At 42.6% G+C, this 13,953-nt stretch overlaps 1 protein-coding gene across 1 annotated transcript; it reads right to left on the bottom strand.

The window, feature by feature from the left end:
* Positions 1 to 425: 425 nt before the first annotated feature.
* LOC135465774 (protein maelstrom homolog) lies at positions 426 to 9,350 on the bottom strand. Its single transcript, XM_064743108.1, has 6 exons — positions 9,209 to 9,350; positions 5,994 to 6,127; positions 3,477 to 3,679; positions 2,707 to 2,769; positions 1,628 to 1,865; positions 426 to 518 (listed from the first exon to the last, which is right to left on the bottom strand). Exons 1-6 carry the CDS (start codon positions 9,348 to 9,350, stop codon positions 426 to 428), a joined length of 873 nt encoding a protein of 290 aa, XP_064599178.1.
* Between the last annotated feature and the right edge of the window lie 4,603 nt (positions 9,351 to 13,953).

Genomic DNA, 13,953 nt, shown 5'->3' with positions numbered 1-13,953 from the left:
CTACAAGGCTTCTGTCATGTGAACATAGGTTAGCCAATGCCTGACACCACCCACCATGCCCACAGGCCACATCCTACAAGGCTTCTGTCATGTGAACACAGGTTAGCCAATACCTGACACCACCCACCATGCCCACAGGCCACATCCTACAAGGCTTCTGTCATGTGAACACAGGTTATCCAATACCTGACACCACCCACCATGCCCACAGGCCACATCCTACAAGGCTTCTGTCATGTGAACACGGTTTAGCCAATACCTGACACCACCCACCATGCCCACAGGCCACATCCTACAAGGCTTCTGTCATGTGAACACAGGTTAGACATAGCAACTAGCATTCCAGACATAGCATTCTACATACTTTGTTTGATTACAGATTTAAGCACTTTTACATGCGAGCCAGTGGTGAGAAGACGGAGGGACTAATTGTTACCACCTGGTGCCTTGGGTAATCTCAATGATGTGGCGTCCTTTCTTTCGTGTCTCTCTTCATCAGAATCACTTGTCTCGAACTGCTGCAACAACAACGACCAATCACCACATGTTAGACCAATTACGCGGTGCCCTAAGATAAAACACACTTCACAACAAACAGCATGAACCATACCCAACACACGACAAGACCTTTAATTTGCAAAACATCTTTAAACACGGTCAGCCATACAATCAGCATGATCAATACTTCACACTAATTGTGTAACTATTCCTCGCTCTATTGTTCACCACTTTTATTGTTTTAATGTACAAATTAACATGGAGTTTCCCCAAAAATGATCTATTTGCATACTTATTGATTTGTTTTCCTCACATCACGTGGTCCAGCTGAAGGGGAAATTGAAGCCACAATTTGATAATGAATACTTACCCTAATTGCTGAATTAACACATTATTTAATACTGAGAGAAAACAATATTAAAAACTGCTTCATGGATTTATATTTTTGTAAGTACATTTTACAAACTTGCATAATTGAATCTGCACTAAAGATGCCCCATAGCCATGGGAACATCTCTCAGCTTCTTGATAACTGTCTGACTTAAGGCCAGAGCAAAATCAGAAGGAGCTGGATTTGAACATGTCACCTCACTGATACATGTATATGTATAGCAACATTCAAAGGAAAACACTGTCTGGACATATACATGTACATTTTTTAACATCTGCTATAATACCAAATGTTATATAAGGTTTACCAAGACAAACATTACTTTATTTCAGAAATGCATCTATTTAAGTTTCATCTTCTTAGGTGGATCAGAAGGTTAAGTTGGTAGATCTATACATGTATTTACCATGTGATGTTAGTAAGCCTGTTTGTAAACCAGAACAAAGATTTATTATATTTTATTTGATTGGTGTTTTACGCCGTACTCAAGAATATTTCACTAATACGACGACGGCCAGCATTATGGTGGGAGGAAACCAGGCAGAGCCCGCGCGAAACCCACGACCATCTGCAGGTTGCTAACAGACCTTCCCACTTACAGCCAGAGAGGAAGCCACAGAACACAGAGAGTAACTCTCTGAAACACTGCATTTCTGTGTGACAGAACTCTGAATAAATGTTCAAAAACTGATGTTAATGTAACAACTCTACTACAACATACACAGTAAAATACAGTACCCGAGTGTATCTGTAATCTCGTGAGGTAAACATGCCATCACCTCTGTCTTGGTTACCTCCCTTACGAGCCAGTTCACTGTAGCTCATCTGACCCCTGTTCACTGAGGGACCTGGGAAGATGGATTCCTTGGGAGGGGGGATAACTGTGACCTCAAGGTCCCCTTCTGGGCGCTCAGGTAGGTGCTGTGGGGTCAGCTCAAATGGATACACCTCATACAACTCATCGAACATGACAAACCTAAATTGTACCCAGGCAGAATTGACACAGAAAATTACTACACCATGCCTACAAATATCCCACATACATTTATATCCAACCGTTTGTGAATGTTGCAATAAAAGGACAAAAAAAATTCTTTTCCCCCTGATACACATCAATGTGAGAAGAAAACAAACAATTTGCAAATGAAAATAGGAATGGTTTGTAGATCACCAAATGAATCCTGGACAGGTTTACAACTAGAACAGATTGCAACTCTTTAGAACTCTGGTCTGTTATACCTAGACACAACTTGTTGAACACATATAACAAATATGTATCTTTTACATGAAGAAAACTGAACAATATTATACGACAATTTTCTCTTCTATAAAAATCGAACACTACCAATTTAGAATGATTTGCGTGATCATAGCACAAGATACAATGCCTTATAGTAGGCTGATAATGACTACATCTGCTTTCATCACACACAATATGGGACTACCTACGTGTACATGTAGTGTCCAGGGAGTTCTGCCGGCATATATGTCAATGACATATGCACCAGGTTGTCACTATCCAGATAACTATCAGACTATCAGGTAATGGTGCACGTATCAGACCTCAGGAGGAATACTGGCTAGATTGGATCCAAATTGTCAAGTTTTGCTATTTCTCATACTTTTAGACAAAGTATTCATGTTTTTTTTTGGATGACAGAAAAAAAAACACTCACTGTTAATTTCTCTCTTTAAAGTACCTGAGACACAGCCTCACAAGTCTGTGAGGCAGCAGACAGCAGAAATGTGACTATCATTTGGAGGTAAAGTATCCTCCCTCTCAACACTACATGGAGACCCGTGTCCTGTGTACTTACGCATATCTGCGAATGATGCCCAGCGAGCAGTACTTACACTCCAACCCTTCATGATACTCACACCTGGAAATACAAGCAGAAGAAACTGTGGCGTTCAGCTTTACAGGTTCACCTAACAAGAGCCATCAGAGGGTAGTAAATCCCCCTAGGGCTATAAACACACGGGTTTCATAATGATATCATCATTATAGGCTTAAAACATCATCAGGCTTGTCTACATGACAATGAAAGATTTGCTATACAATGCATATACTGCCCATCCCCAGAAAATATAGATGTGCTATACATGAGAGCATGATGATGTATGTGAACACATCTAAGAAAGCTCAGCACACATGGTTTACATGTGTAAACAAGACAACCAAGATCAAAAAATGGAAATCAGGGAATGAACATATTAGCACTGAGAGACCAGCATACAACTCTAACAAGCTTTCAAAATCTACAAGTCTTCATTCTATGTTCAAGGGCTTAAGTGGGAAGGTCTGCCCCCCAACCTGTGTATGGCCGTGGGTTTCCCTGGGATGTGCCCAGTTTCTACCCACCATAATACTGGCTCCTGTTTTACAAGAGAAATATTCTTGAGTATGACATAAAATCGCAATCAATGTTTCAGGAAAATCCAATCAAAAAATACATCCAATTACTTTCAGATAGTTTTCAATGGTATTTCTTGATGCTCTCTTCACTGTCATGTGGTCTTTTCCTTCCCCTGGACAGAGTGTACAAGAAGCTTTATTTTTTTTAAATCCACATTTTACATGACTTACAAGTGATTTGGGGTGAAATCGTAGCTGGTTGTTCCGAGAATGTTGACAACTTCTGAGTGGCTTATGGTTTGGCCGATGTGATTGTAGAGGTCCATCAGTAACCCTTCCAGGTTCAGTACTCTCCCCAGCTTACACGTGCCTCGGTCCATGGCCATGAAGTGTAGCCACTCCAAACATTTCTTTGTTTCCCGGTATACTGATGGCTGCAAAGAAAACAATACACATCAGATAAGCACTCCTCTCATTAGGCCATGATTTAACCTATAGTAAATACTGTTACCCTTGAAAGTGAAAGAGAGCCAGGTCACACCACACCCTAGGACTAGACCACCATCACAACTTGTGACCAGCCCACCATCACAAACTGGGACCAGGTCACCACTACAATGAGGAACCAGGCCAACATCACACACTGGGACAAGGTCACCATCACACCTTGGGACCATTTCACTATCACACCATGGAAGCAGGTCATCATCACAAACTGGAACCTTGCCACTATCACCAACTGGGACCAAGTCACCATCATAAACTGGGACATGGTCACCATCACACCCAGGATCCACATCATCATCACAAAATGGGACCAGGTCACCATCACAAACTGGGACATGGTCACCATCACAAACTAGAACCAGGTCACCTTCACAAACTGGAACCAGGTCAAACCAGGCCACCATCAAAAACTGGGACCAGGTTACCATCACAAACTGGGGCATGGTCACCATCACACCCAGGATCCACATCATCATCACAAAATGGAACCAGGTTACCATCACAAACTGGGACATGGTCACCATCACAAACTGGGACCAGGTCACCATCACAAACTGGAACCAGGTCAAACCAGGCCACCATCAAAAACTGGAACCAGGTCACCATCACAAACTGGAACCAGGTCAAACCAGGCCACCATCAAAAACTGGGACCAGGCCACCATCACAAACTAGGACCAGGTCACCATCACAAACTGGGACATGGTCACCACCACACCGTGGATCCACATCACCATCACAAACTGGGACCAGGTAACCGTGATAAACTGGGACCAGGTCACCACCACACCGTGGATCCACATCACCATCACAAACTGGGGCCAGGTCACCACCACACCGTGGATCCACATCACCATCACAAACTTGGACATGGTCACCATCACAAACTAGGACCAGGTCACCATCACAAACTGGGACATGGTCACCACCACACAGTGGATCCACATCACCATCACAAACTGGAACCAGGTCACCATCACAAACTGGGACATCGTCACCACCACACCGTGGATCTACATCACCATCACAAACTGGGACATGGTCACCATCACACCCAGGATCCACATCATCATCACAAAATGGGACCAGGTCACCATCACAAACTGGGACATGGTCACCATCACAAACTGGAACCAGGTCACCTTCACAAACTGGAACCAGGTCAAACCAGGCTACCATCAAAAACTGGGACCAGGCCACCATCACAAACTAGGACCAGGTCACCATCACAAACTGGGACATGGTCACCACCACACCGTGGATCCACATCACCATCACAAACTGGAACCAGGTAACCGTTACAAATTGGGACAAGGTCACCATTACAAACTGGGACCAGGTCACCATCACACCCAGGATCCACATCACCATCACAAACTGGGACCAGGTAACCATCACAAACTGGAACAAGGTCACCATTACAAATTGGTGCCAGGTCACCATCACAAACTAGGAAGAGGCTACCATCACAAACTGGAACCAGGTCACCTTCATAAACTGGGACCAGACCACTATCCCACCCTGGTCACCTTCACAAACTGGAATCAGGCCACGATCACAAACTGGGACCAGGCCATTATCACACCTTGAGACCAGGCCATTATCACACCCTGGGAAGAGGCCACCATCACATCCTGGGCCCAGGCCAACCTCACACACTGGGACCAGGCCAACCTCACACCCTGGAGCTAGGTCACAGTCACAAACTAGGACCAGGCCACCATCACAAACTGGAACCGGGTCACCTGCACATCCTGGATCCAGGTCACTTTCATGGGACCATGTCACCATCACACACTCGGACCAGGCCACCATCACACGCTGGGACCAGGCCACCATCACACCCTCGGGCCATGTCGCCATCACACACTGGGACCAGGCTACCAATACACTGTGAAACCAGGCCACCATCACATACTGAGAAAAGGTCACCATCACACACTGGGACCATGTCACTATCACACCTTGGAAGCAGGTCACCATCACAAACTGGGACCAGGTAACCATCACAAACTGGGACCAATCCACCACTACACTGGGGAACCAGGCCACCATCACACTCTGGGACAATGTCACCATCACACACTGGGACAAGGTCACCATCACACACTGGGACAAGGTCGCCATCACGAACTGGGATCACGCCACCATCACGAACTGGGACCAGAAGAGCATCACAAATTGAGACCAGGCCACCATCACAAACTGAGACCAGGCAGAGCAGCATTTACCCTGGTCTTACCCTGCAGTATACAGGAGGGTACACATCTTTCTCTCTGTTGGGCTTCACAAAGTTCTTCAACTGTGTCCACATCCAACTGTAGTGGATGTGGACCTTATCAAAGTTTTCATCTGGAATCTGATGAGTCAGTTCACCTAAGCACAAGAAACACAAGTTTCCTCTGATTCACCAGTAATAACAACCTACAAGTTACATACATTACAGCTCAGTCAATTGTTTACCGCTCATATCGCACTCCGAGATGAATACCACTCCACTGGCGCGTGACAAACCCTCTACTGTGTCGTAGACTTGATGTGGCACGCAGGATTGTCGTCGGAAGGTGTGAATATAGTTCCGTCTAGTTTGCTAGTGAAGAGGCGGGGCCTGTGTTTCAGCTATTTTAACATATACTAGCCGTGAAAAGTGAAAAGTTTATTTCGCAATGTGTAACCTACCTCTGCACAACAAAATCGACTTGATTACAGGGAGTAAATATGCGATCAAATCATCAACTGATGTCGATGGGGTTTAGCATTTATATTATACCATAAACAACAGGCATTTTCTGGTCAACTGGCCAAATCTGATCAAATCACAAAGCAACACGACTTTCTTATGAACAATGCATGCGCAATAGCACACACTTACCCCCCCCCCCCCCCCCCCCCCCCCAGAACCTCGCCCCAACAACAGCAGACAGCAGTCTTGTGTGGCCATACCTCTGTGGGGTCCTTCACGCTCGTGTTACCATTTGTCGTGTTTGTATAAAGGTGACATCTAAATAACATCATGTCTTCATATCACTGCAAGTATCGTGTAAGCCTCATGTCAAAAAAAACTAAAAAAAAAAATACCTGGACGTTCATGTCAGAATCGGGCATCACCAGGCTGCAGACCTTTCTCTGTACGCTACTTTTGGTGGACGGACATGCAGGCCGAGCCGCAGCTACCGGTGTTTTCAAGTAACCCGAAATGGCTGGTGTATTTTCTTTTTAATCTGACTGGTGTGGTTACAAGGTTTTAATGATTAGCCAACATCACTGATTCTCTATACAGACTTGCTTATTTGCTGCCCCAATTGCCACCTAGGCAGTTGTACGGAAGAGTGATTTACACAGAAACAGTTAATTTACGCTAGTTTTGAGCGATAAATTTATTCCTACTGTTTACCATTTTCAACACCATTCAGTGTGTGTCAGTTAATAAAGTTTGACACTTGTGAGTAGTATTTACCTACTCCAATACAACATGCTAATTGTTCTTCAATTTTGGCAAAGTGTCACTGGGTTTTTCATCGAGGTCTCTACATGACACATCCAAATATTTTAATTAAGCCTGGGATTAACACAGACGTCTATATCTTAATCCCAGATTAAGCCTACAATAATCCAATGGTATTTTTTCACACAAGTATAGTAAACACCAACACATTACTGAAAACATAAATCTCATAACCATATGTTTATTGGTATAGGTACAAGTTATTCACATACATTTTGAACCATAACCATATGTTTATTGGTAAACATAACCATATGTTTATTGGTAAACATAACCATATGTTTATTGGTATAGGTACAAGTTATTCACATACATTTTGAACCATAACCATATGTTTATTGGTAAACATAACCATATGTTTATTGGTATAGGTACAAGTTATTCACATACATTTTGAACCATAACCATATGTTTATTGGTAAACATAACCATATGTATATTGGTAAACATAACCATATGTTTATTGGTATAGGTACAAGTTATTCACATACATTTTGAACCATAACCATATGTTTATTGGTAAACATAACCATATGTTTATTGGTATAGGTACATGTTATTCACATACATTTGGCCTCACCTTTTATTCAAGTTCACAAATAAAATTTGACATCCGAATTCATCTGGGTGTTTGGTACAAACCATTTATTGGGAAGCATAAAGTAACAAAGTGGAATGAATTCCATGCAGGTATGTTGTATAACAGAGAGTCAGAAAAGACAAAATTTAAGGTACAATGTGCCTGAAAGGCCAAAGATTCAAATAAAGTGTACTTGTGAAGATGAGAAATTATTATTTCTATTTGAGACAAACCGTTCTAGCAAATCACTATTTTTTCCCTTCATGCATTTACTATGTGGACGCTTTTTCTACGTGGTTTCGTACTAGCCATAAATTCTCAAGGGTCATACAGACCAAATTTAACTTGTCCTGTATCGTGTTTTTATGTTTTACCACTTCTGTACATCAAATTATAATTGTAATATTGTAATAGCGCACTGTTATTGTTGTTGCACAGTGTGTCAGCTTCAAAGTGTCATTATAGTGTTCTATATCACTGAGTGGCAGATAATTTTTCACTACCAAATGACTTCCACAACAAGGAAAAATCTTCTAAGAAGCAGCGAAAGTTATTTGTCCATCATTTAACTTGCTGTGGGACATTGAGCGAGTTTTAGCAGTCGTGGTGATCCATTACAAATCTTGCATGAACTCACTCGTAAATCACTACTTAAAAGAAGATTGCCACTCTGCGATCAAAAACACTCACATCAGATATTTTACTTCAGTTTCATGTAATGTGTTAGTCTTTCAAAAATCGTTCACATCATTCTAACAAAGAACTATATTTTCCGTCGTCAACTTCCCACAGCCAGCGCATAGGCCTACCAGTGCTCAACCAGGTGTGATCAGTCACACTGACTCTGCAGGTGACTGACTGTCTACAATCCCTCCACAAACTATGTACAAGACCTCTAGGATCTCCTGCCTAGTTTTGACTTTCAGCCTGAGTTATTCTGTCCATACAGCCTGAGCTGTACTGTCCATACACACATCAGACACCGTGCAAACATCACCGCTTCCCTATATTGAGCTCATGGTATTCTAATTCTAACGTGTGCACTAATGAAAGCCTTGCTCAGAGCTTTTATCTCACATCCATTAAATTAACAATAAATACTCAGGTTTAATCTACTACAGTAGTATATGATATTCTACATGAACAAGAAAACCACTCACTGTTCTGCCTACAGGTGTACTTGAAGCCAATTGGGATTCTACCTGTTAGAAAAAACAAAGTTAGACTGCAGCGGTGAGCTTCACAAAATTTGTGTTGGTGATGACAATGGCACTAAAATACTGTATAGAAAGTGCTGTGAACTTCAAAACCTTGTTCTGTTTTAACAAACCATGCAAAATGCACACCTCTTGAATTTCCCACATTTTCTTACCTGGATCTATAAATTTATGAAATGTTTTGATAATTCCTTTAGCCAGACTGAACTCCAGACAAGCTATTTCACAAGGTAAGAAGTCCCCCTCCTCTGTCTCACACAATGTCTGTATGTTAATCAGGAAAAAGGACTCATCCATAATTTCTGAAAAATTAGAAAAGATACTTGTACATGTACATTTAAGACTTACATTACTACCAATTACTTTAAGGTATAAAAATCTATTTCATTGGGGTGCATAAAGTAAACTGACATAAGCAGCATAAAGTAAGTAACAAAACAAACCTGTAAAAAAAAACAGCCCAATATACATAGTATACACAATATACACCATAAGGTAAACCAGGATATACACTTAAACCAGGATATACACCATAAGGCAAACCAGGATATGCACCATATGGTAAACCAGGGTATACACCATAAGGCAAACCAGGGTATACACTTAAACCAGGGTATACACCATATGGTAAACCAGTGTATACACCATAAGGCAAACCAGGGTATACACTTAAACCAGGATATACACCATATGGTAAACCAGTGTATACACCATAAGGTAAACCAGGGTATACAGCATAAGGCAAACCTGGTTATACAGCATAAGGCAAACCTGGTTATACAGCATAAGGTAAACCAGGGTATAAAGCATGAGGCAAACCAGGGTATACACCAACCGAGGTATACACCATACGGCTAACCTGGGTATACCACATCAGGTAAACCAGGATATATACCATAAGGTAAACCAGGGTATACACTTAAACCAGGATATACACCATAAGGCAAACCAGGATATGCACCATAAGGTAAACCAGGGTATACAGCATAAGGTAAACCAGGGTATACACTTAAACCAGGGTATACACCATACGGTAAACCAGGATATGCACCATAAGGTAAACCAGGGTAGACACTTAAACCAGGATATACACCATAAGGTAAACCAGGGTATACACTTAAACCAGGGTATACACCATACGGTAAACCAGTGTATACAGCATAAGGCAAACCTGGTTATACAGCATAAGGTAAACCAGGTATACACCATAAGGCAAAACAGGGTATACACCAACCGAGGTATACACCCTACGGCTAACCTGGGTATACCACATCAGGTAAACAAGGATATATACCATAAAGTAAACCAGGGTATACACCATAAGGCAAACCAGGGTATACACCATGAGGCAAACCAGGATATACACCATAAGGCAAACCAGGGTATACATCATAAGGCAAACCTGGTTATACAGCACAAGGTAAACCAGGGTATACACAATAAGGCAAACCAGGGTGCCAACTGAGGTATACCCCATAAAGTAAACCCGGGTATACACCATAAGGCAAACCAGGATATACACCATAAGGCAAACCAGGGTATACATCATAAGGCAAACCTGGTTATACAGCACAAGGTAAACCAGGGTATACACAATAAGGCAAACCAGGGTATCAACCGGGGTATACACCATAAGGCTAACCTGGGTATACCACATCAGGTAAACCTGGTTATACAGCATAAGGTAAACCAGGATATGCACCATAAGGCAAACCAGGGTATACACCATAAGGTAAACCAGGGTATAAAGCATGAGGCAAACCAGGATATACAACATAAGGCAAACCAGGGTGTACACCAAACCAGGGTATACAGAATAAGGCAAACCAGGACATGGACCATAAAGCAAACCAGGACATGGACTATATAGCAAAGCAAGGTATGGACTATAAGGTAAACCAGGACATGGACTATAAGGCAAACCAGGACATGGGCTATAAGGCAAACCAGGATATGGACTATAAGGCAAACCAGTGTATGGACTATAACACAAACCAGGAGATGGACCATAAGGCAAACCAAGATATGGACCATAAGGTAAACCAGGGTATGGACAATAAGGCAAACCAGGACATGGGCTGTAAGGCAAACCAGGGTATGGACTATAAGGCAAACCAGGACATGGGCTATAAGGCAAACCAGGGTATGGACTATAAGGCAAACCAGGACATGGACTATAAGGAAAACCAGGACATGGACTATAAGGCAAACAAGGACATGGGCTATAAGGCAAACCAGGACATGGGCTATAACTGAATTAGGCTACCAAGTATCATACGACTACGTTCAAGTCCTCCGTATAATCGCAGGTTGTTTTTCATGAGATCTGGTCCATATTTTCTCAATTTGTGACTTTTTTCTAGGCCATGTATGTAACTTTACTGCAGTTGGAAGCCACATATGGGCATTATATAATTTCGAAATTAGTTGTAATTGTCTCCTGTGGTCTGTGTTCCAGACATAGAGAAGCCCCACATGCCTGTCGACAATGTGTCCCTCTGACGTCACAGGTTCAAAGGTGGCTCGGTCTTAGTGGAGTGTATTTTCTGATCTTTGATCACCAAACTCAACTTCTTCAATTTTCATCGCCTTTAATGATCGGAATCATCAAATCATCAAACTATCTGTCTGCAGTTTGACAGGCCTGGAATGGTGGCTGGGCATTCTGTATCCCCCTTGAGTGACACCAGCTCTTCCCAATCTCGTGTCAAACAAGTCGATTTAGTCAAAAGCCTGTTAGATTACATGGAGTTTGAACGAGTAAGAACGGGTTCTACTGATTGTGTCGCCTGCCAGTGCAAGACTGCGTCCGAGACCCCGAGATAGCTGGATTCAAATATACAATACGTGTAGCAGTTGGCATGAACAACAGGCTACATTTCACATACACTCTGCCAGCCAAAATCAAACAGGACACCTTGAGAGAAAAAATGGAAGGTTGTTTTCATATTAAATGGCTGAATATTTCGTTGTATGGATCAGTGAGAACACTGACACTGGTGCAGGGGTGCAATGAAGACTGCCTAATCTGGGATGGTGACCTTAACAGTTTCGGCTCTTTGTGCCTACCTTAACAAGTATATCGGTCTAAGGTCACGTGGACGCCCCGACAGGACTTCTGACACCGTCAACGTTCTAAAGGGGTTGTTGGCTTTGACATATTTACATTTCGGGCGTTTTCGTGAATTGCTGGATATTAATGTAAGGTAGGGTTTGAGCTGTTATTCTTAGTGAATTGTACGCGTGGATTAGATTAAAGCAAAGTTGGGCATTACGTTAGTTCCACCGACTTAGCTTTGGGCTACGGGTCATTGTGGTTAGTAAGCGCTTTATTTCTTGAATAAATGTTGTAAGAATATTTAAACTATGGTGAAACAAAACTTCACCGAAGAAATAAGAAATAATGGTTTTGCTTTTTTGCGATAAGTGGAAATGAGTGAAGTGTCCATATACTAACATAATTCACTGACCGTTTTCCGTTTCTCCTACTTTTAGGCTTTAACGGAGCATATTGCCCCTTCCCCAGCCTCTACGAGGATGTTGCTGACCAATAAAATCTTCTGGTTTTCCATGGTCGATCCTTCATTCTGCCTTAAGTACACTGTGACTACGAAAACACTGCGAACCTTGAGCCATCTCACGTTTCATCCTGCGCGTTCATTGTACATTTGTTATAGGTATTCTACAGGGTACAGGCGTCTGTCTTGTCTATCATCAGACGTACAACTCAATAAACTGTCTTGCTGTGGTGTCAGTGTTTCACAGGGTATATATCACTCACTGGAATGTCGTCCGGCGGACTCTTTAACAGACTCCCTTGTTATGATGTCCATGTCTTACAGGGTACAGGTCATTTTGGTTTGTCGTCAGGCGAACAGACTGTCTTGTTGTGGTGTCCAGGTGGTATAGGGGATAGGTCACTCTCCGGTCTCTCATCAGATGGACTCATCAAAAGACTACTTTGTTGTGGTGTCAATGTCTTACAGGTTACGTTTCAATCTCTGGTCTCTTGTCAAACAGACACCTCAATAGACTGTCTTGTTGTGATGTCGATGTCCACGGAGTACAGGTCACACTCTGGTCGCTCATCGGATGGACTCCTCAACAGACTGCTTTGTTGTCGTCCGTCATGAGACGGACTCCTTAATAGGCTGGCTTGTCTTACAAGGAACAAATCACTCTCTGGTCTGTCATCAGGCCGACTCCTCAATAGACTGCCTTGTTGTGGAGTCAATGTTTTTCAGGTTACAGGTCACTATTGTCTGTCATGAGACGGACACCTCAATAGACCGCCTTGTCTTACAGGATACAGGTCACAGATGAGCTTGTCAATAGACTGCCCTGTTGTGCTGTCCATGTCGTCCATGTCGTAGAGTACAGGTCACTCTCCGGCCTGACATCAGATGTGACTCAGTAGACTGCATTGTTGTAGTGCGGATGTCCTACAGATACAGGTCACTATCGTCTGCCATCAGACAAGCTCCTCAATAGAGTACCTTTGTTGTGGTGTCGATGTCTTACAGAGTACAGTTCACTCTCTGTTCTGTCATCAGATAAGTTCCTCAAAAGACTACCTTGATGTGGTGCCGATATCTTACAGGGTAAAGACCACTATTGGGTCTGTCATCAGACGGACTCCTCAGTAGATTACTTTGTTGTAGTGTCAATGTCTTCCACGTTGCAGGTCACCCTCTGTTCTGTCATCAGACTGATTCCCCAATAGATTACTTTGTTGTGGTGTCGATTTCTTACAGGGTACAGTTCACTCTCTGTTCTGTCATCAGACGGATTCCTCAAAAAATTATTTTGTTGTGTTGTCGATGTCTTACACGTTACAGGTCACTCTCTGGTCTCTCTTCAGACTGTTTCCCCAATAGACTACTTTGTTGTGGTGTCGATG

Source organism: Liolophura sinensis, chromosome 1, assembly GCF_032854445.1.
Source record: "Liolophura sinensis isolate JHLJ2023 chromosome 1, CUHK_Ljap_v2, whole genome shotgun sequence".
NCBI lineage: Eukaryota > Metazoa > Mollusca > Polyplacophora > Chitonida > Chitonidae > Liolophura > Liolophura sinensis.
The sequence above is the reverse complement of the archived record's forward strand: the minus strand, read 5'-3'. Positions and strand labels throughout refer to the sequence as shown.

Coding starts and splice junctions, on each gene's coding strand:
- LOC135465774 (XM_064743108.1), bottom strand. CDS start 9,350: ATGGATGAGTCCTTTTTCCTGATTAACATACAGACATTGTGTGAGACA. Junction 3,680..5,993: donor ACCCTCCTGTATACTGCAGG/GTAAGACCAGGG, acceptor TTTTCTTTGCAG/CCATCAGTATACCGGGAAAC. Junction 2,770..3,476: donor GATTTCACCCCAAATCACTT/GTAAGTCATGTA, acceptor TTGTATTTCCAG/GTGTGAGTATCATGAAGGGT.